Source organism: Ranitomeya variabilis, chromosome 6, assembly GCF_051348905.1.
Source record: "Ranitomeya variabilis isolate aRanVar5 chromosome 6, aRanVar5.hap1, whole genome shotgun sequence".
Classification (NCBI taxonomy): domain Eukaryota; kingdom Metazoa; phylum Chordata; class Amphibia; order Anura; family Dendrobatidae; genus Ranitomeya; species Ranitomeya variabilis.
This window is the reverse complement of record NC_135237.1, coordinates 270,679,188-270,703,392: the sequence shown is the minus strand read 5'-3', so window position 1 is coordinate 270,703,392 and position 24,205 is coordinate 270,679,188. Positions and strand designations below refer to the sequence as shown.

At 46.8% G+C, this 24,205-nt stretch overlaps 1 protein-coding gene across 1 annotated transcript in view; it reads right to left on the bottom strand.

The window, feature by feature from the left end:
* LOC143782306 (NFX1-type zinc finger-containing protein 1-like) overlaps nt 1-24,205 on the bottom strand; it is a 390,131-nt gene that overhangs the window by 197,002 nt on the left and 168,924 nt on the right. Inside the window, exon 10 of the mRNA XM_077269621.1 lies at nt 6,009-6,152. Within this exon, the coding sequence (XP_077125736.1) occupies nt 6,009-6,152 (144 nt within the window). The remainder of the gene's footprint in view (nt 1-6,008; nt 6,153-24,205) is intronic.

Here is a 24,205-nt window from a genome sequence, read left to right as displayed (position 1 = left end):
TTCAATAAGTCAATCACCACTTGGTTCATCTTTTCGCACATCCCATTGGTTTGAGGATGGTACGGTGTGGTTCTGATCTTCTTACACCCGTACAGCTGGCAGAACTCTTGGAACACTTCTGCTTCGAAGGCTGGTCCTTGATCGGTCAGTACCTTCTCCGGGTAGCCATGGGGCCTACAAAAGTACTGCTGGAAGGCCTTGGCGGCAGTCCTGGCCGTTAGATCCTTGACAGGTACAACCACCAAAAATGTGGAGTAGTGATCTACGATGGTAAGAGCGTAGATATAGCCTGACAGGCTAGGCGTCAGCTTCACATGATCCAGCGCGACCAGTTCGAGCGGCCGTTTGGTGATGATAGGCCGCAGGGGAGCCCGTTGGCTGTCACGGTCCTTCCTGCGTAGGCTACATGGACCGCACTCCCGACACCACTTTTCAATGGCTCTCTTCATGCCAATCCAATAGAACCTCCCTCGGAGTAGCCTCTCTAGCTTCCTCCATCCGAAGTGTCCGGCTCCATCGTGGTAGGCTCCCAAAACCATGGGCGCATCTCGCCTTGGCACCACTATCTGCCACACCAATTCATGAGTACGTGGATCGATGCTTCTCCTGCACAGCTTGCCATCATGGATAAACAGTTTGCTTCTCCCCTTCCACAGCTGTTGGGTTTCCTGTGGGTCATCTGGGCCGGGACGTAACCCTGCCTGCGTCAAGAGCTCTTTCACCCGACGGACCGCGGGGTCACCATCCTGGGTTTCCGCCCACCCGTGATGGGGCAGCGGGTTCAGCGTAGCATCCGGTTGGTTCTTATGCCTGTTCCTCACATGATGGGAATTCTGAGTGGCTTTAGGGCGATGGAATGCGGGCAGCTCCACCTCTTCAAGTGCCTCCGGGTCTTCCTCTGCTTCTGGCAAATTGGGCATCCGCGACAAAGCATCGGCATTCGCATTTTTGTGCCCTGCCCGGTACTTGATGGTGAAGTTGTAGTTGGACAGCCGGGCCATCCACCGCTGCTCCAAGGCCCCGAGCTTGGCTGTATCCAGATGCGTTAGCAGATTGTTATCCGTGAAGACGGTGAATTTCGCTGAGGCCAGGTAGTGTTTGAACCTCTCTGTCACTGCCCAGATGATGGCAAGGAACTCCAGTTTAAAGGAACTATAGTTGTCAGGGTTCCTTTCCGTGGGACGAAGCTTCCTGCTGGCGTAAGCGATCACCCTCTCCTTGCCTTTCTGGACCTGGGACAGCACGGCTCCCAATCCCACATTGCTGGCATCCGTGTACAGCACAAACAGTTGGTCGTATTCAGGATAGGCCAGTACCTCTTCTCCCGTCAGTGCCGACTTCAAACACGTGAAGGATCCTTCCAGCCCCTCGTTCCAGTCAAATGGGGCGTTCTTCCCCTTGGCCTTCTTTGATTGGCCCACCAACAGGTCTTGCAAGGGTGCGGCCTTCTTGGTGAAGTCCTTGATGAACCTTCGGTAGTAGCCTACCAGTCCGAGGAACTGCCGGACTTCGTGGAGGTTGCTGGGCTTCGGCCAGTCTTGGATCACTGTGACCTTGTCGGGGTCTGGGGCCACTCCTTCGGCACTCACCACATGGCCCAGGTACTGCACTTTGGGTTTCAGCAGATGACATTTGGACGGTTTCACCTTTAAGCCAAAGTTGGACAGGGCTTCAAACACCTCAGCCAGGTGCTTCAGATGGTCTTCGTAGGTCTTAGAGAAGACAATGACATCATCCAAATACAGCAGTACGGTCTCAAAGTTCTTGTGCCCCAGACAGCAATCCATCATCCTCTGGAACGTCCCCGGGGCATTACACAATCCGAAAGGCATGTAGTTGAACTCGCAGAGCCCCATCGGTGTCATGAAGGCTGTCTTTTCTTTGTCCGCCTCTGCCACGGGAACCTGCCAGTACCCACTGGTGAGATCCAAGGTAGAGAAGTAGTTAGCGGATTTTAGAGCAGCCAGAGACTCCTCTATACTGGGCAGTGGGTATGCATCCTTATGTGTAATGCGATTCAACTGCCTGTAATCTACGCACATCCTCATGGTGCCATCTTTTTTTTTATACAAGGACCAATGGAGCTGCCCAGGGGCTACAACTGTCTCTCACCACCCCAGCCTCCTTCATTTCTCGCAACATGTCCTTGGCACACTGGTAATGAGCTGGGGGTACAGGGCGATACCTCTCTTTTATGGGCCGATGATCTCCCGTGGGGATGTGATGTTGGATCCCCTTCACTTGTCCAAAATCTAAGGGGTGTTTGCTAAATACCCGCTCGTACTCGTGAACCACCCTGTAGGCCCCCTGTTTCTGATGGGATGGGGTGGAGTCAGTGCCCACATGCAACTCCCGACACCAATCTTTCGTGTGCCCCGCAGAACCATTATCCTTCGCCACGTCTGACGGGACCAAGGGTTCAGGTGTCCGTATCACACTATTGTTAACAGTGAACAGTTTGGCGAGCGTGGCATACTTGGTGAGATGAACCTCTTCCTCCCCACAATTGAGGACACGTACGGGCACCCTCCCCTGGCGCACGTCGACCACCCCCCGGGCTGTCAGAATAGTAGGCCTATTGTCTGAATACACGGGTTCTACCAAGGCCTGGTAATCTTTTCCCCTGAGGCCTATGGCTGCCCGACACCATATTAACATTTCACTCCGGGGGGGTATCGCAATGGGGTTTGAATCACTCACAGTGACACGGCCAATCTCACCACCAGCCAGCTCTACCTGCTGTCTCTGCATCAGAGCTCTGATTTCTTTTTGCAGAGCACGTTGTTCGCTGTGGCCAGCGGTTTCGGCTACCTGTTGCAACAAAACAATAACTTCTGCAAGACAATTTTCTATAACATTGGTACCGATAGTCATCATGGGATTACATTCTCGGCGGTCAATATCAACAATCACAATCCCCTGGGCTTTCAATTCCACCCGCCCCACTTTGATAGTGGCCTCTTTATACCCCACTTGTGGCAATGGCTGACCATTACTGGCTATTATGGTGAAATCGTCATCGGGGCCACGAGTAATATCGGTGTCCTACCAATACCGTTTATAGAGTACATAAGGCATAGTCGTCACCTGAGAACCGGTGTCCAACAAAGCATTCAGGGGGATGCCGTCAACCACTACAGGAAGAACTGGTCGCCCTCCAATGTATTTGGCTCTCCAATGCTGTGGGCCTGACCGTCCTATTCCTGGGGGTTGGCCCTTTGCCCCAGGGGTTGCTCGTTTAAAGGACAGTACCTTGCAAGGTGGCCCACCTGATGACAGCGGCGGCAGATGGGTCGTCCATCCTCATGGAAGCGATCATCGGACCGGCCTCTGGTCGGCGGGGTCCTCCTCTGTCGCATCCAAGGAACATCCTCCGGTCTGGTGGCCAGCTGGATCTTCTCCTTGGGGGCCTCCTGTAGGGACCGCACCGTCCGGGCCAGGGCAGCAACGCTCTTGGTCAGCTCCTGCATCTGAAGGCGGAGTCCTGCAGGGGAGTCATCTTCTAGGCTCTGGGCATCGGCCTCGGCGGCGACTGGAACATCCGACGCCACCTCCTGGTGGTATGTGAGAGCGGGACGCCTGGGAGGGGCTGCACGGCTAGGCTGTCGCTCCTGCCATGCCTGGATAGCTTTATCCTTGAATTGCGCAAAAGTCAAGTCTGGATTTTGCATGGCCAGGAAGTCCAGTTGACCCCTTTGGTGGCTGCACAGGAGCCCCTCAATTAACCGCTTCTTCAGGAGTTTATCCTCATCCTGCATGCTGTCAGGGTCACTCTGCTTAATGGCCCGCATCGCCTCCTGAAGATTAAGGGCATAATCCCGTAAGCTATCCTGTGGCCTCTGCTTGCACCCATAGAAAGTCAGTTTAATTTCGGTAGCAGTGCGGGTATCAAAGGTGGCTTTGAGCTTTGCAAAAACCTGCTGTGCCGTTCCCTTATCCGCGGCGGGCCAGGATTTCATTTCTCTCAGAGCCGCCCCAAAGAGTTGGTTTGTTATCAGATGAACCTTTTGAGGCTCTGTCAGGGGATAGAACTCAAGCAGGCTGCAGATCCCTTCTTTAAAGTCGGTGAATGTATGTGAATCCCCGGAGTATCGTGGGAGCCAGGCCGCTCCGGGCAGGTATGGCATAGAGAAGGGCATTATAGCCTTTGCGGTAGCGGCGGTGTCTGACTGGCTGATGGGGGCAGCGGGCTCCGGGGCTGCCAGTGGTGGTATTAGGGCCGCGGCTTCGTCCGCCGCGGGACCGGAGGTGCCCCTGCATCCACGGCTGCGGCCGCCACCTCCTCTCCTCCCGACTCGGACATGGCTGTCCCTTCCTCCCACTAACCTGCTGGAGGTCGGAGTTCCTCTTCCGGGATTGGCGCCTTACCGCGCTTTTCCGTTCCGCGCTTCTTTTGGCCGGTTCCGCCCACGAAGCTAAGGCTCCTCCTTCCGTGCGCGGCAATGGCGAATTTTGGCGATAAATGACAATACACAGTCTTTGCAACAAGTCACAGTCCAAGTATAATAAATCACAGTTCCAAGGCACACATGACCTGATTCTTCAGGCTTAAGTAGATCCTGTTCGTGACGCCAAGTTGTAGCGCCCCCACTGCCGCAGGGCCGAGGGGTACTTGGTACCGGGCCTCTGAGTCTCTGCTCTGGGGTTGTCACGGTGGCTAGACCCGGTCCATGACCCTGCTGAGGGGCGTACAGTAATAGATGTGGATGGTGGTAGTGGTGCGGTGTAGTGCCGGTCGCAGTTAATAACGAGGACACCAGGTTGCAGTCTCTTTACCTCTTTACTGAAGGCTTCAGGTGTCCAATCCAGGGCACTGTTAACCGGGCTGTCTGAGACCGGCCGGTCCGAAGGCACAACAGGAGTCCCCTTTAACAGGTGGGAATCAGCGTCTACCTTCTAGCGCCTGTGTGTTGTAGTCCTTCCCTGCTGAGCACCCCGGGATAGTCCTCACAACTGCTTCTGTCTGTCTCTGATGCTCGTTCTCTCCGTCCCCCAGATGATATGGCTAGGACGCACCCGTATGACGGGGTAGGCCTGGAGTTCTTCCGGGACTCTAGGGTCGCCCCTCTCCCACAGCTGCCTCCGTTGTCTGCTTAGGTGTTTTAGTGAGACAGCCAACCTATAATTGGCTGTCCGGCCGTGGTTTGAAGTAATGCTTGTAGTCTCTTACTTGCTCGGCGTTCCGGCCACCGACTGTTGCCCCTCAGAAGGATGTTGCCTCGATCTTACAACACGACTCCTTCTGGTTCTATCACTCCTTCGCTGTGTCCCCGTTGCTCACTGGTTTGTGCTATTCTTAGGAGTCTGCCAGGATCCCATCCCTGACAGGTCCTCTCACTAGCTCTTCCCAGTTGCTTCTCCCTGTCTTCCTGTCCAACCCCCAGTTTTACCAGAGTGTGAGGAGTGGCCTACTAGATAGAACCACTCCCCCTGGTGGCCGGAGTGTGAAGTGTAGTGTGAGTGTTACCTGGTCAGGTGAACTCCTTTAGTGCAATCAGACGTAACATCACTCCCCTTAGCGGCAGAGCGACGTTACTGCAACGACCAGGACTCTGGGGCGCTGCATATACATGTACTGATGGTGGTTTTGTTGAAGTATTAATTTTAAGATGGTGTTTCTGGAGACGTAGTCATGTACTGATGGTGGGTCTGTTGATGTATTCATGTACCGATGGTGGTTCTGGTAATGTATTCATGTACTGATGGTGGTTCCGGTGACATGTTTATTTACGGATGATGTTTCTGGTGTCATATTAATGTACTATTGATGGCTCTGATGTTCTAATAATGTTCTGATGATGATTTTGGTTTCATATTTATGCACTCATTTTGCCTCTGTCAACCCTAATGGTAAATGTATATTGGACATTTTTCCTGCAGCTGAAATTCCATAGTGAATTTACCCTTTGTAAGATGTTAACATATCTTAAAAACACTATGGTGATAAAAACAGATTATGTAAATTTATGGCTTCAGTTAATTCTATATCAATAAATATATTACAATACCTTTTGAAACATTAAACTGCGGAAATGATGTTGGGGTATATATTTTTCTAGAATGCTCTCATGAAGAACTCCATTAGTAGCATTCTGCAGAAGGACCGATTTCTGGATGAGATTTTCCTGATTTAATTTCTTTTCTTCTGATAACTGAAAATAAACAGAGATGTTATCAACCCAAGCAAACAAATATACAGTATGTCAATTTTATAGAGGACTTATGTCTTTTGCGAAATTCAAGGTAATATTCATTTATCCATCTTCTGTATAGTCCTATGCATAAAAACTGTATGACAGATTCCTGTCCATGCGGTCAGTCACGGAACCTCAATGATTACAAGACAAAGAATTTTGGGTTCCCTGTACCTCCTTAGTGCATAACCTATAGTTACCAACATTTCAGAAGGCAAAATTTGGAAATTTAAAGGGGTTTTCCCATGAACAAAGTTAATTTTAATCAACGTTTGAATTAATAGATCTTTGAATAATAATAAGTTGCACAATTGGATGTGTTTAAAAATGTTGTTCCTGTGCTGAGATAATCTTATGACTGTGTCTACCCGTGCAGGAACATGGTCTGATCATACCACATCTTCTGGGCAGGGGAGGAAACAATGGAGAGTATACAGATTGTTTCCCTGAAGTAAAACATTGTTTAAAAACAGGCAGTGAAATGTTTTGCCCCATAAAAACGAATCAGCTGTGATTCCGTGCTGTAATGTCTGTATACTCTCTTTTGCTTCCTCTTCTGCCAAAGAGCTGTGATATGATCAGTGTGAGAATCAGACTGCACTCAGATGTCATCTGAGTGCAGTCCTATTGTGAGATCTTTTGGAATACCTGGGGTGGACCCGCAGATCCATGACAACGAACCTCCCAAGGGTGAGCTGACCAGGTAGACCACCCCCTATACAGGGAGCGTTAGGGGCAGACCCAAGGGAGACTATTGTCGCAGAAGCTGGAACCCGGAGACAGGTAGTAGGAGGTAAGAGCTGGGTACAGGCGAGACAAAAGGAGCACTGAGAAGGGGAAGACACAAAGGAAGCAGGACAAGACAGAGTCACCAGACTAAGAGTACGGAGAGGACACTGGGAGGACTGGATGAGGAGACAAGGAAGCCTGTGAGAAACAGAGAAGCTGAACTGGCTGGACAGAGTGGAGACTCAAAACAGGCAGTAGAAAGGCAAAGGTGGACCTGAGTCACAGAAGCACAAATGACAGACAGGCAAGGAGCAGAGGAAGGAATCGCCTTATATACATGGAGTGCTGGAGGACTTCTGGGTCATGGTCCTCCAGGATCACAGAGAGGTGATACAGAGTGCCTGTAAATCAGAAAGAGGAAGTGCTAAGAGTGGGAGGTGCGCACGCACACCCGACGAGAACCAGGGAGCGGAGAAGAATGAAGGAGAGAACGCGCGCCTGCAGGAGGAGCGCGCCGCAGCGGGTAAGAATGAGCGGAAGGAGTGGCCGTGACAATCAGACCAGCATGGTCAGACACAGCCGTTACTCAGTACACAGCAGGGCCGCATTTGTAAGATTATCTCAGCACAATCCCTTAACCCAAGAGCCATTTTCCATTATTTCATTTTCGCTTTTTGCTCCCCTTCTTCCCAAAGCCATAACTTTTTTATTTTTCTTTCAATATGACCATGTTAGGACTTGCTTTTTGCAGAACATGCATTGAATGACACTATTGATTTTACCATATAATGTACTTGAAAATGGAAAAAAAATTCCAAGTGAAGTGATATTGCAAAAAATGTGCAAGTTCCCAATAGTTATAATTTTTGCTGTGTTCGCTAAATGCTAAAACTGACCAGCCATTATGATTCTCTAGATCATTACGAGTTCATTGACACCGAGCACCTATAGGTTCTCTTTATTTAAGTAGTGAAAAACAATTCAAAGTTTTCTAAAAAAAAAAAAAAGAAAAGGATGCCTATTTCCGAGACTCGTAGCATCTCCTTTATTCGGGACCTGAGGCTGGGTGAGAACTTATTTTTTGCGCGCCAAGCTGATGTTTTTATCAATACCATTTTGGGGTAGATATGTGTGGTATCCCAGGAGTCCAGATGCCACCGTGACATTGCCTCCCTCACTGGGGGTGATGTCATACCTGGAAGCAAGGACGGGTCCCCTTAACAGGCAATACCAGAATCCAACACTTTCCTTACTCCAGACCAGAAGGGGAGCTCTAACACCCGGTTGCAGGGGAGCTTCCCTATAAGTTCTGGCCTGGAGGCAGAGTTAGTCTGGTGAGAGTCTGAGTCTGGGAGGCAGAGGAGAGCAGACAAGTTGAGGAGAACCTGAGGAGTGGAGCTGTAGCCAGGCTCACCCCAGAACAGAGTGCTGACAAGGAGGATGCCAGAGTCCTTGGCTGTTTGGGTGCTGTACGCCCCAACAGCTGAATCTGGAGGGCAGTGAACGGCAAGCTCCCTGGCCACACTGAATGCCTAGAGGCACCGCAGGAGACCAAGAGCTGGGGCTACCAGTGAAAAGGCAGTGCACGTGATAGGCTCACGCTGTCTGCCATACAAGTTAGAAGCAACATGCAGGAGAGGAACCTGAACAGAGCTTAAAGCAGCAAGGACCTAAAAGAATAGCGCAGAAGGAAGGCCTCCAAACCCACCTGGCTAGGTGGACCCTAAGTTGCTTCCAGGCTGCCCGGACCCAATCTTCACTTGTCACCTGTGCCCAGGACTGCACCTGCACCTAACCAGTAAAGGTAAGGGAAACCACAATCTTTGTGTCCTTCAGTCATTTCCTGCACCCTCAGTCCTGCACCCCATCGTCTATGATCCCTTACCAACTATACCGGTAGCCCTGGGGCCCTGCTCCACCTGTGGGGAACAGAACCATCCCAGCTGCGTCACCATCGGCCCTTTAAGCAGCGTCAGCCATCCATTGCCGAACACCACAGGTGGCGTCACGAACTATCTCACCTTCATTTCATTAATTTTATTGGACGCCCAGGGCCACGGACCGGGTCACAGCTACTGTGACCATCCCCTTAAGAACCGTTGGACCCGGCCCAAGTACCCCACTGATCTAGCGGGCGCTCCATATGATCTTTTGATTGCCTGTTATTGCATTTTATTGCAATATTGCGGCGACCCAAAAACATAATTCTGGCATTTTTATTTTTTTCTCATTATGCTGTTTACCGATCGGATTAATTATTTTTATATTTTGATAGATCGGGGGTGTCTGAATTCGGGGATACCAAACTTGTATTTTTTTATTATTGTTTTATTTTGAATGAGGCAAAAGAAGGGTGATTTGAACTTTTATATTTTTTACTTTTTTAAAAACTTTTTTTTACACTTTTTACTTCAATAGTCTTCTTAGGAGACTTGAAGCTGCAATCTTCGGATTGCTTGTGTTAGACATTGCAGGGATTGCGATTCCACCTGTGGCTGTTAAAGGGACTCTGTCACCTGAATTTGGAGGGAACAATTTTCAGCCATAGGGGTGGGGTTTTCGGGTGTTTGATTCACCCTTTCCTTACCCGCTGGCTGCATGCTGGCTGCAATATTGGATTGAAGTACATTCTCTGTCCTCTATAGTACATGCCTACACAAGGCAATCTTGCCTTACGCAGGCGTGTACTACGGAGGACAGAGAATGAACTTCAATCCAATATTGCAGCCAGCATGCAGCCAGCAGGTAAGGGTGAATCAAACACCCGAAAACCCCACCCCTATGGCTGAAAATTGTTCCCTCCAAATTCAGGTGACAGAGTCCCTTTAAGAACACATGTCTGCTGATAAAAGCACCCTTTTATAGCCATGCTTAACACATCTCCGACTGTACCCACGTTGGGAAAACCTGTTTTTTAAAAAACACTGTCAAGCCTTTTTGGAATTTTTTGTACATTTTCTGTGTCCACGCATATGCAGTGCACGTGCCTCTGTGTTCCAGCTACTAGTCCCGGCATCTTAATGCCTGGTACGTACAGTATGTACGGGAGCCTCATCCAGTACGCGGTCCCACGCATTGAGCACCTTGAGCGTATGACAGCTGTGGTAGTTCCGCCGGGCATGGCACGTGCGGCGATACAAGCGCTATCATTGGCTGCTGGGTAGAAACGTGATGTGCATATGACCAGGGTCATAGGGTTTTTTAAGGTCTTTTCTGAACTTCTATATGCATCCCCTTGATAAAGCTGTTAACATTGTATGCAAAATGCATGCTGGCGTGCTGGGGTTCTAGCTCTTGCCTTTGTACCAGCCTAGGACCTCCTTCACCAGTTTTTTTAAGTGATTCACTCCTCTTTACTTTTATGCCTAGAGGTCCACTTGGCCTTTACATACCTGTTATGGACCTGGTGGTTAGGAGCACCTGGAATGACCTGATGGTTAAACTAGAAGACAGGACAAGCTCTGGGAAGTGGGAGCTCTGCTGACCGCAAACCCTAATCCTATCACACACACTAGAAATAGCCGTGGAGCGTACCTAACTCTCCCTAGACGCCTCTTCACAGCCTAAGAGCTAACTACCCCTAAAGATAGGAAATAAAGCCTTACCTTGCCTCAGAGAAATTCCCCAAAGGAAAAGGCAGCCCCCCACAAATATTGACTGTGAGTTAAGAGGAAAGTCACAAACACAGGAATGAAACAGGTTTTAGCAAAGGAGGCCAGACTACACTAAATAGACAGAGGATAGAAAAGGGAACTATGCGGTCAGCACAAAAAAACAACAAAAAACCACGCAGAGTGTGCAAAAAGACCTCCGCACCGACTCTCGGTGTGGAGGTGCCACTCTGCACCCCCAGAGCTTCCAGCTAGCAAGGCAATATCATGATAGCAAGCTGGACTAGAACTTAACAAGTACTAAGAAATATATTCAGTACGCAATGAACAACAAATGAACTAGCAGGGACTTAGCTTCTGCTGGAGTAGACAGGTCATCAGAAAGATCCAAGAGAGATCTGAACCAGTACTGAGACATTGACAGCTGGCATGAAGTAACGATCTGAGTGGAGTTAAATAGAGAAGCCAGCATAGCAATAAACAAGGGCAGCTGAGGAAGCCAACCTCAAGAACCAGCAGTTCCACTCAAAGCCACCAGAGGGAGACCACGGACAGAACTCACAGAAGTAACATTCATGACCACAGGAGGGAGTCCGATAACGGAATTCACAACACATACCTTTGTCACATTCTGTCCCTGAGGTAGTGCACACCTGTACTCTACCCTACACATGGGCTATTCTGGGGTATGATGGAGTAACCTATGGCTGGCATTTCACCTGTCTATTATATTTGTGTGATTATAGTTGTTGTCTTTTACAACCAATAAATTTTTTATATGCACTTATAAACTCATTTTCCTCCAGTTTTTTTTTCTATATTTGCATGGAGTGAGTCCTCTCAATGTGTGGGATCCCTACACCCTGGGCTGGTGTTTTGCGCACACATCCCATACTTCTGAGTTTATGTTAATTTATGAGAATAATGAGGAGTATAAATTTTTAAAATTCTCCGCGATGTAGGAAAGAAGGTTTTTGCAACTTTGCGTTTGAGCCATGATTGCAGGAATATGTATATGTTTTAGCTCTCTATTCTCAGCGGTCTGGCCAAAGACTTTCCACTTTAACCTCTTTACCCCCAAGGGTGGTTTGCACGTTAATGACCGGGACAATTTTTTAATTCTGACCACTGTCCCTTTATGAGGTTATACCTCTGGAACGCTTCAATAGATCTTAATTCATGATAGTGGTAAAATTTCTACAATAAATTTCGCAATTTTCCAACTTTGAATTTTTATGTCCTTAAATCACAGAGATATGTCACGCAAAATACTTAATAAGTAACATTTCCCACATGTCTACTTTACATCAGCACAATTTTGGAACCAAATTTTTTTTTTGTAAGGCTGGTTTCACATTTGCGTTTTTTGCCGCTGCGTTTTAAAAGCATGCGTTTTTTTCCTATATTTAACATTAAAAACGCATGCGTTTTTTTGTATGTGTTTTTTTGTATGCGTTTTGCCGCGTTTGACGACGCATGCGTCTTTTCTATGCTTGCGTTTTGTTTCAGAAATGCAACATGTAGTAATTTCTAGAGGCGTTTTTTTGCGGCAAAAAAACTTATTGCTGTCTATGTAAACGCATGCGTTTTTAAGCACATGCATTTGGTTGCTTTTTAAACGCATGCGTTTCAATAGAAAAAAACAAGAATACACACTGATAAGCCACCCCCCCACCATCAAGGTGATAAAGGGATCCAAACCCTAACCCTACCCCTAACCCTAACCCTAGGGATCCTAACCCTAACCCTAGGGATCCTAACCCTAACCCTACCCCTAACCCTAGGGATCCTAACCCTAACCCTACCCCTAACCCTAACCCCCAACCCTAGCTTTTTCTATTTATAGTGGGTTTTCTAGATGATTTTGATGATTGGCAGCTGTCACACACTTCTCAGCATGCGTTTCAAAAATGCGAACGCAGGAAAAAACACATGTAAACGCGTCAAAACGCCGCTTTTTTTTTACCGCATGAGAACGCATGCGTCTAAAAAACGCAGCGTTTGCACGCGTTTTTTTCACCACCTGCGTTTGCGTTTGAAACGCTGCGTTTTTAAACGCAAATGTGAAACTAGCCTTAGGGAGTTACAAGGGTTAAAAGTTGACCAGAAATTTCTCATTTTTACAACACCATTTTTTTTTTACGGACCACATCTCATTTGAAGTCATTTTGAGGGGTCTATATGATAGAAAATACCCAAGTGTGACACCATTCTAAAAACTGCACCCCCTCAAGGTGCTCAAAACCACATTCAAGAAGTTTATTAACCCTTCAGGTGTTTCACAGGAATTTTTGGAATGTTTAAATAAAAATGAACATTTAACTTTTTTTCACACAAAATTTATTTCAGCTACAATTTGTTTTATTTTTCCAAGAATAACAGGAGAAAATGGACCCCAAAAGTTGTTGTACCCCATATGTGGGGGTAAACCACTGTTTGAGCGCATGGCAGAGCTCGGAAGGAAAGGAGCGCCATTTTACTTTTCAATGCAAAATTGACTGGAATTGAGATGGGACGCCATGTTGCGTTTGGAGAGCCCTTGATGTGCGAAACATTGAAACCCCCCACAAGTGACACCATTTTGGAAAGTAGACCCCTTAAGGAACTTATCTAGATGTGTGGTGAGCACTTTGACCCAACAAGTGCTTCACAGAAGTTTATAATGCAGAGCCGTAAAAATACAAAATCATATTTTTTCACAAAAATGATCTTTTCACCCCCAATTTTTTATTTTCCCAAGGGTAAGAGAAGAAATTAGACAACAAAAGTTGTTGTGCAATTTGTCCTGAGTACGACGATACCCCATATATGGGGGTAAACCACTGTTTGGCATAGCAGAGCTCGGAAGAGAAGGAGCGCCATTTTACTTTTCAATGCAAAATTGAAAGGAATTGAGATGGGACACCATGTCGCGTTTGGAGAGCCCCTGATGTGCCTAAACATTAAAACCCCCCACAAGTGACACCATTTTGGAAAGTAGACCCCCTAAGGAACTTATCTAGATGTGTTTTGAGAGCTTTAAACCCCCAAGTGTTTCAAGACAGTTTATAACGCAGAGCCATGAAAATAATTTTTTTTTCACAAAAATGATTTTTTTAGCCCCCAGTTTTGTATTTTCCCAAGGGTAACAGGATAAATTGGACCCCAATAGTAGTTGTCCAATTTGTCCTGAGTACGCTGATAACCCCATATGTGGGGGGGAACCACTGTTTGGGCGCATGGCAGAGCTCAGAAAGGAAGGAGCGCCATTTGGAATGCAGACTTAGATGGATTGGTCTGCAGGCATCACGTTGCATTTGCAGAGCCCCTGATGTACCCAAACAGTAGAAACCCCCAACAAGTGACTCCATATTGGATACTAGACCTCCCAAGGAACTTATCTAGATGTGTTGTGAGAACTTTGAACCCCCAAGTGTTTCACTACAGTTTACAACGCAGAGCCGTGAAAATAACAAATCTTTTTTTTCCCACAAAAATGATGTTTAGCCCCCCAAATTTTTATTTTCCCAAGGATAACAAGAGAACTTGGACCCCAAAAGTTGTTGTCCATTTTGTCCCGAGTACGCTGATACCCCATATGTTGGGGGGAACCCCTGTTTGGGCGCACGGGAGAGCTCGGAAGGGAAGGAGCACTGTTTTACTTTTTCAAAGCAGAATTGGCTGGAATTGAGATCGGACGCCATGTCGCGTTTGGAGAGCCCCTGATGTGCCTGAACAGTGGAAACGCCCCAATTCTACCTGAAACCCTAATCCAAACACACCCCTAACCCTAATCCCAATGGTAACCCTAACAACACCCCTAACCCTGACACACCCCTAACTCTAATCCCAACCCTAATCCCAACCGTAAATGTAATCTAAACCCTAACCCTAACTTTAGCCCCAACCCTAACCCTAACTTTAGCCCCAACCCTAACTTTAGCCCCAACCCTAACCCTAACTTTAGCTCCAACCCTAGCCCCAACCCTAACCCTAGCCCTAACCCTAGCCCTAACCCTAATGGGAAAATGGAAATTTTTAATTTTATTATTTTTCCCTAACTAAGGGGGTGATGAAGGGGGGTTTGATTTACTTTTATAGCGTTTTTTATAGCGGATTTTTATGATTGGCAGCTGTCACACACTAATAGACGCTTTTTATAGCAAAAAAGTTTTTGCATCTCCACATTTTGAGACCTATAATTTATCCATATTTTGGTCCACAGAGTCATGTGAGGTCTTGTTTTTTGCGGGACGAGTTGACGTTTTTATTGGTAACATTTTCGGACACGTGACAATTTTTGATCACTTTTTATTCCAATTTTTGTGAGGCAGAAGGACCAAAACCCAGCTATTCATGAATTTTTTTGGGGGGAGGCGTTTATACTGTTCCACGTTTGGTAAAATTGATAAAGCAGTTTTATTTTTCGGGTCAGTACGATTACAGCGATATCTCATTTATATCATTTTTTTGTGTTTTGGCGCTTTTATACGATAAAAGCTATTTTATAGAAAAAATAATTATTTTGGCATCGCTTTACTCTGAGGACTATAACTTTTTTAATTTTATGCTGATGATGCTGTATGGCGGCTCGTTTTTTGCGGGACAAGATGATGTTTTCAGCGGTACCATGGTTATTTATATCCGTCTTTTTGATCGCGTGTTATTCCACTTTTTGTTCGGCGGTATGATAATAAACCGTTGTTTTTTGCCTCTTTTTTTTTTTTTCTTACGGTGTTCACTGAAGGGGTTAACTAGTGGGACAGTTTTATAGGTTGGGTCGTTACGGACGCGGCGATACTAAATATGTGTGCTTTTTATTGTTTTATTATTTTTATTCAGATAAAGAAATGTATTTATGGAAATAATATACTTTTTTTTTTTCTTTATGTAGGAATTTTTATTTTTTTTATTTATTTATTATTTTTTTTTTACACATGTGGAATTTTTTTTTTTACTTTTTTACTTTGTCCCGGGGGGGACATCACAGATCGCTGATCTGACAGTTTGCACAGCACTCTGTCAGATCAGCGATCTGACTTACAGCGCTGCAGGCTTAACAGCGCCTGCTCTGGACCCGTAAGTAGTCCTTGCAGGACCCAGATGCAGCCCCGCGGCCATTTTGGATCCGGGGCCTGCAAGGATAGGAGGTAAGAGACGCTCGGAGCAATGCAATGGGTCTCAGGGAAGCACGCAGGGAGCCCCCTGTCATGATTCCCAATGGCAGGGACATGGGCAAAAACGGACTAGCTCTAGGAAGATGGTATCTCAGGTAACCGCGATGCTGAACCTAACACGCAAATAAAAGTAGCCAGGGGGTGTGCCTACGTTGTATCCCTAGACACCTCGCGCCAGCCGGAGAGCTAACTACCCCTAGAAGAGGAATACACAGACCTGGCTTGCCTCCAGGGAAACCCCAAAAGTTATAGTAGCCCCCCACATGTAATAACGGTTAGGTAAGAGGAAAACACAAACGCAGTATGAATATAGATTCAGCAAAGTGAGGCCCTCTGACTAGATAGATGAAAATACAAAAGAGGACTTCGCGGTTACCTCAAAACCCTAAGCAGCCATCCTGAAACCACCTTAACTCCGTTATCAACTCATGACACCGGAGTAGTAATTTCAGATCACTAGAGCTTCCAGCAGCACGAGAAATATAAATGCATGCTGGACAAAACAAACACAAAAAATGCCAAAGATCCAACTTAGCTGAATTGCAGACTTGGAGCAGGTAGCAAGCAACAGAGATGCTCTGGTAACATTGATTGCCGGCACTAGAGTGACTGAGAAACCAGACTAAATAGGAAACTCCCAATTTCCTGATGAAAACAGGTGCACTGGAAACACAAGACAAAGTCAACCAGTACCACCAGTAGCCACCAGAGGGAGCCAAAAACAGAATTCACAACAGTACCCCCCCCTTAAGGAGGGGGCACCGAACCCTCATGAGAACCACCAGGGCGATCTGGATGCGCCCTATGAAAGGCGCGAACCAAATCAGAGGCATGAACATCAGAGGCAGTCACCCAAGAATTATCCTCCTGACCGTATCCCTTCCATTTAACCAGATATTGAAGTCTCCGTCTGGAAATACGAGAGTCCAAAATCTTCTCCACAACATACTCCAATTCACCCTCCACCAGCACAGGAGCAGGAGGCTCAACAGAAGGAACAACCGGTACCTCGTACCTCCGCAACAACGACCTATGGAAAACATTATGAATGGTGAAAGATGCTGGAAGGTCCAAACGAAAAGATACAGGATTAAGAATCTCTAAAATCCTATAAGGACCTATGAACCGAGGTTTGAACTTAGGAGAAGAGACCTTCATAGGGACAAAACGAGAAGACAACAACACCAAGTCTCCAACACGGAGATGATGACCCACACGACGATGACGATTAGCAAACTGCTGAGTCTTCTCCTGAGACAACTTCAAATTGTCCACCACATGACTCCAAATCCGGTGCAGTCTATCCACCACAGAATCCACTCCAGGACAATCCGAAGACTCCACCTGACCAGACGAAAAACGAGGGTGAAACCCTGAATTGCAAAAGAAAGGAGAAACCAGAGTAGCAGAACTGTCCCGATTATTGAGGGCAAACTCTGCCAACGGCAAAAAGGCGACCCAATCATCCTGATCAGCAGACACAAAACACCTCAAATACGTCTCCAAGGTCTGATTAGTTCGCTCCGTCTGGCCATTAGTCTGAGGATGGAACGCAGATGAAAAAGACAAATCAATGCCCATCCTGGCACAGAACGCTCGCCAGAACCTAGACACAAATTGAGATCCTCTGTCAGACACGATGTTTTCCGGGATACCATGTAAGCGAACCACATTCTGAAAAAATAAAGGAACCAACTCCGATGAAGAAGGCAATTTGGGCAAGGGTACCAAATGAACCATCTTAGAAAAACGGTCACACACCACCCAAATGACGGACATTTTCTGAGAAACCGGGAGATCCGAGATAAAGTCCATAGAGATGTGCGTCCACGGCCTCTTCGGAATAGGCAAGGACAACAACAATCCACTAGCCCGAGAACAGCAAGGCTTGGCCCGAGCACAAACATCACAAGACTGTACAAAGGTACGCACATCCCGAGACAGGGAAGGCCACCAGAAGGACCTGGCCACCAAATCTCTGGTACCAAACATTCCAGGGTGGCCCGCCAACACAGAAGAATGAACCTCTGAGATGACTCTACTGGTCCACTCATCTGGAACAAACAATCTCCCAGACGGACAACGATCAGGCCTATCAGTCTGAAACTCCTGCAAAGCACGTCGCAAGTCTGGGGAGACAGCAGACAAAATCACTCCATCCTTAAGGATACCCGTAGGCTCAGAATCACCAGAGGAGTCAGGCTCAAAACTCCTAGAAAGAGCATCTGCCTTCACATTTTTCGAGCCCGGCAAGTATGAAACCACAAAATTAAACCGAGAGAAAAACAATGACCAGCGCGCCTGTCTAGGATTCAGACGCCTGGCGGACTCAAGGTAAATCAGATTCTTGTGATCAGTCAAGACCACCACCTGATGTCTAGCACCCTCAAGCCAATGACGCCACTCCTCAAATGCCCACTTCATAGCCAAGAGCTCCCGATTACCGACATCATAATTTCGCTCGGCGGGCGAAAACTTTCGAGAGAAAAATGCACATGGTCTCATCACTGAGCAATCGGGACTTTTCTGCGACAAAACCGCCCCCGCTCCAATCTCGGAAGCATCAACCTCAACCTGAAAAGGGAGCGAAACATCAGGCTGGCGCAACACAGGGGCAGAAGAAAAGCGGCGCTTAAGCTCCCGAAAGGCCTCCACAGCCGCAGAGGACCAATTGGCAACATCAGCACCCTTCTTAGTCAAATCAGTCAGAGGTTTAGCAACACTTGAAAACCCAGTTATAAATCGACGATAGAAATTAGCAAAGCCCAAGAACTTCTGAAGACTCTTCAGGGAAGTAGGCTGCGTCCAATCACAAATAGCCCGAACCTTGACAGGATCCATCTCAACAGAAGAAGGGGAAAAAATATACCCCAAAAAGGAGATCTTCTGAACCCCAAAGATACACTTTGAACCCTTTACAAACAGAGAATTGGACCGCAAAACCTGAAAAACCTTCCTAACCTGCTGAACATGCGACTCCCAGTCATCCGAAAAAATCAAAATATCATCCAAATACACAATCATAAATTTATCCAGGTATTTACGGAAAATATCGTGCATAAAGGACTGAAAGACTGAAGGAGCATTAGAAAGACCAAAAGGCATTACCAAATACTCAAAATGGCCCTCGGGCATATTAAATGCAGTTTTCCACTCATCTCCCTGCTTGATCCGCACCAAATTATACGCACCCCGAAGATCAACCTTAGAGAACCACTTTGCCCCTTTAATACGAGCAAATAAATCAGTCAGTAGTGGCAAAGGATACTGGTATTTGACTGTAATCTTATTCAACAGGCGATAATCAATACAGGGCCTCAGGGAGCCATCTTTTTTACCCACGAAAAAAAAACCTGCTCCTAAAGGGGATGAGGATGGACGGATATGTCCCTTTTCCAAGGACTCCTTAATATACTCTCGCATAGCAGCATGCTCAGGCACAGATAGATTGAACAAACGACCCTTGGGAAACTTGCTGCCCGGAATCAAGTCTATAGCACAATCGCAATCCCGGTGAGGGGGGAGAGAACTAAGTTTAGGCTCCTCAAAAACATCACCATAATCAGACAAAAATGCCGGAATTTCAGAGGGAGTAGATGAAGCAATGGAAACCAAAGGTACTTCCCCATGAGCCCCCTGACATCCCCAGCTTAACACAGACATTGTTTTCCAGTCAAGGACTGGATTATGAGTTTGCAACCATGGCAATCCAAGCACTAAGACATCATGCAAGTTATGCAACACAAGGAAGCGAATCACCTCCCGATGGTCAGGAGTCATACACATAGTCACTTGTGTCCAGAACTGTGGTTTATTCCTAGCCAAAGGTGTGGAGTCGATACCCTTCAGAGGGATAGGAACTTCCAAAGGCTCTAGGCTAAACCCACAACGTCTGGCAAAGGACCAATCCATAAGACTCAAGGAAGCGCCAGAATCCACATAGGCATCCACAGTAATAGTTGATAATGAACAGATCAAAGTTACAGACAAAATAAACTTAGACTGTAAGGTGCCAATTGCAAAAGACTTATCAACCTTTTTTGTGCGTTTAGAGCATGCTGATATAACATGAGCAGAATCACCACAGTAGAAGCACAACCCATTTTTACGCCTATAATTCTGCCGTTCACTTCTGGACAGAATTCTATCACATTGCATAATCTCCGGTGCCTGCTCAGAAGACACCGCCAAATGGTGCACAGGTTTGCGCTCCCGCAAACGCCGATCAATCTGAATAGCCATAGTCATGGATTCATTCAGACCTGTGGGCGTAGGAAACCCCACCATGACATCTTTAACGGCGTCAGAGAGACCTTCTCTGAAATTCGCCGCCAGGGCGCACTCATTCCACTGAGTAAGCACAGACCATTTTCGAAATTTTTGACAATATACTTCAGCTTCATCATGCCCTTGAGAAAGGGCTAGCAAGGCCTTTTCAGCCTGAATCTCCAAATTAGGTTCCTCATAGAGCAACCCCAGTGCCAGAAAAAATGCATCCACATTGAGCAGCGCAGGATCCCCTGGTGCCAATGCAAATGCCCAATTCTGGGGGTCACCCCGCAACAAGGCAATAACAATTTTAACCTGCTGAGCGGGGTCTCCAGCGGAACGAGATCTCAGAGAAAGATACAATTTACAATTGTGCTTAAAATTCAAAAAGCGAGATCTATCTCCAGAAAAGAACTCAGGTATAGGGATCTTGGGTTCAGACATAGGAGCATGTATCACATAGTCTTGGATATTTTGAACCTTAGAGGCAAGAGTATTAAGATTAGAAGCTAAACTCTGGATATCCATTTCTCAACAGCAGAGATCTGAGCCATTCAGGGGTTAAGAGGAGAGAAAAAAAACAAAAAACAGCAGATTGCAATTATGGCTAGACAGAACCTCTGAGTAAAAAAAAAAAAAAGGGTCAGAAACTTCTTTTTTCTCTCCTTCTTTAGCCAATACCTTTAATACATTCTGGCCGGCAATACTGTCATGATTCCCAATGGCAGGGACATGGGCAAAAACGGACTAGCTCTAGGAAGATGGTATCTCAGGTAACCGCGATGCTGAACCTAACACGCAAATAAAAGTAGCCAGGGGGTGTGCCTACGTTGTATCCCTAGACACCTCGCGCCAGCCGGAGAGCTAACTACCCCTAGAAGAGGAATACACAGACCTGGCTTGCCTCCAGGGAAACCCCAAAAGTTATAGTAGCCCCCCACATGTAATAACGGTTAGGTAAGAGGAAAACACAAACGCAGTATGAATATAGATTCAGCAAAGTGAGGCCCTCTGACTAGATAGATGAAAATACAAAAGAGGACTTCGCGGTTACCTCAAAACCCTAAGCAGCCATCCTGAAACCACCTTAACTCCGTTATCAACTCATGACACCGGAGTAGTAATTTCAGATCACTAGAGCTTCCAGCAGCACGAGAAATATAAATGCATGCTGGACAAAACAAACACAAAAAATGCCAAACATCCAACTTAGCTGAATTGCAGACTTGGAGCAGGTAGCAAGCAACAGAGATGCTCTGGTAACATTGATTGCCGGCACTAGAGTGACTGAGAAGCCAGACTAAATAGGAAACTCCCAATTTCCTGATGAAAACAGGTGCACTGGAAACACAAGACAAAGTCAACCAGTACCACCAGTAGCCACCAGAGGGAGCCAAAAACAGAATTCACAACAGCCCCCTCCCTGCGCGATGCTTCCCTATACCGTCGGAACACTGCGATCATGTTTGATCGCAGTGCGCCGGGGGTTAATGTGCCGGGGGCGGTCCATGACCGCTCCTGGTACATAGTGCCGGATGTCAGCTGCGATAGTCAGCTGACACCCGGCCACGATCGGCCGCGCTCCCCCCGTGAGCGTGGCCGATCGCTATGACGTACTATACCGTCGAGGGTCAGATAGGCCCAGGTCATCTCGACGGGATAGTACGTCTAAGGTCAGAGAGGGGTTAATTGCTGTGTTCATAATAATGAAGAAGTATCGTTTTTCCTTGCGGAGATCGACATGTTAAGCATGCCGAGATGAGGAGACTTAAAGCCGCAATGCTCATCTGGTTAATATTCTAATTATGCAAATTGACTCTTCAGAGAGGACGAGAGCTAGAACTCTATTTATTTTTATTTAAAAGGGGGAAAAAAAATACAATTAAAATTACGTTTTATTGCCAGTTTCTGAGACCTGTAACATTTTCATTTTTACATTGATGGAGCTGTGTGAACTGTAAATTTTTGCATGGCAATCTCATGCATTTATACCTTTGAGGCCAGAGTCACATGACCGTAAATTCTCTCAATTGAGAGAATATGGTCGATTATGCTAATAACACTCTCATCAAACTGTAATCAGAGTTTGATCTCTGTGTCAGCATAGTGTGATCCGATTCTCTCGTATGTGAGAATCAGAGCACATTGTGAGGAGAATATGGAGAACAAAAATTTCTCCCATCTTCTCCATTTTGTCAGTGACTGGAAATCGGACTGCATGCAGATGTCACCTGAGTGCAGTCCGATGTTTTCCACGCACTCATTAACTTGCACAGCCAAGTGCAATCCAAATATCGTATCGAACTCCGTCATGTTGTGACATTTTCTTCAGCCTGGCTCTGTTTGCGTAAAAAATCAGACATGTGCGCAGCCCAATAGGCTAACACTCCTCTGAGTGAGATCCGATTTTTTTTAGTTCCTTTTACTACCAAAAATACGGTGTGAGCAAGCCCTTAGAGAAAGATGCAACATTTTTATCACTTAGTATTGCATTTTTTACATAGCTGAGGAACCTCTGAAATGGCAAGTTTTTTTTTCTCTTCACGGCATTTATCGATTGGGTTAATTAATTTAATACTTTGATAGGACTTTTACAGATGAAGCGATGTCTTTAATATTTATTATTTTAGATTTTATTTATTTTTTGCACTTTTAGTAGACTTGAACCTGCTTATACTAAATACTGCAATATCACAATATCATAGTATTAAGGCCCCGTCACACTTAGCGACGCTGCAGCGATACAGACAACGATGCCGATCGCTGCAGCTTCGCTGTTTAGTCGCTGTGTGGTCGCTGGGGAGCTGTCACACAGACAGCTCTCCAGCGACCAACGATGCCGAGGTCCCCGGGTAACCAGGGTAAACATCGGGTTGCTAAGCGCAGGGCCGCGCTTAGTAACCCGATGTTTACTCTGGTTACCAGTGTAAAATGTAAAAAAACAAACAGTACATACTCACCTTCGCGTCCCCCGGCGTCCGCTTCCTGCACTGACTGAGCGCCGGCCCTAACAGCAGAGCGGTGACGTCACCGCTGTGCTGTACTTTCACTTTACGGCCGGCAGTCAGTCAGTGCGGGAAGCAGACGGCAAGGGACCTGACGGACACCGGAATGTGAGTATGTAGTGTTTTTTTTTTTTTACATTTACGATGGTAACCAGGGTAAACATCGGGTTACTAAGCGTGGCCCTGCGCTTAGTAACCCGATGTTTACCCTGGTTACCAGTGAAGACATTGCTGAATCCGTGTCACACACACCGATTCAGCGATGTCAGCGGGACCTCAACGACCAAAAAAAGGTCCAGGCCATTCCGACACGACCAGCGATCTCACAGCAGGGGCCTGATCGCTGGTACGTGTCAAACATAGCGAGATCGCTACTGAGGTCGCTGTTGCGTCACAAAACTTGTGACTCAGCAGCGATCTTGCTAGTGACCTCGCTAAGTGTGACGGGGGCTTTAGAGTATATAGTAAAAATGATGGTCTCCTATGAAGGCCAGTCATAGGGTAGTCTTCACAAGAGTGCTGTTGAGGCAGGCACAAGGGCCTTCAGCAGTCAACTGGTCTTCAAAAGCTGCAGTCATAGATTGATAAAAGTATTTAGGGGGTTAAGAGCAGCAGACGGAACTAAGGCTTCTTACACATTTCCGTCGGTAGTCGGCCGTCACAAAGCATTAGCGCGACGTACCGACGGACGTTTGGGAAATAGTGGATAACGTGTGCAGCGGATGCAGTGTTTCAACGGGTCTGCTGTCCGGAAAGGTAAAGTGTAAAATCCCAGGGAGGAGAGAGAGATTTCCTGCCGGGCATGCTCAGTAGGAAACACAGGATCCAACGTACAGAAAAATTTTCCCTTGAACGTTTTTAGCAGACGATGGTCCGCCATAATGCACAGGATCCAGTGCACGACGGACATAACGTGTGCCCATACATCGCTAATACAAGTCAATGGGGAAAAAACAGGATCCTGCATACAAATTTGCAGGATCCTGTTTTTTCACAAACCAACGTATTTCGACGTGTGGAAAAAGACGGAAGTGTGAAAGAGGCCTTAAGCTATGCTCGCTGCTGTAAGAGGCAGATGCCAGCCGTGTAACACAGACATTTATGTTGCAGCTTGTGAACCGACATCATACATCGCAACTGTAGTATATGTGGTTAAAAGTGGGCTAAAAGACCCCATTTGACTGGGTCGACCCCCAAGATCATAATCGTGGCAGCCGACCGTTGCCATGGTACACTGAGGT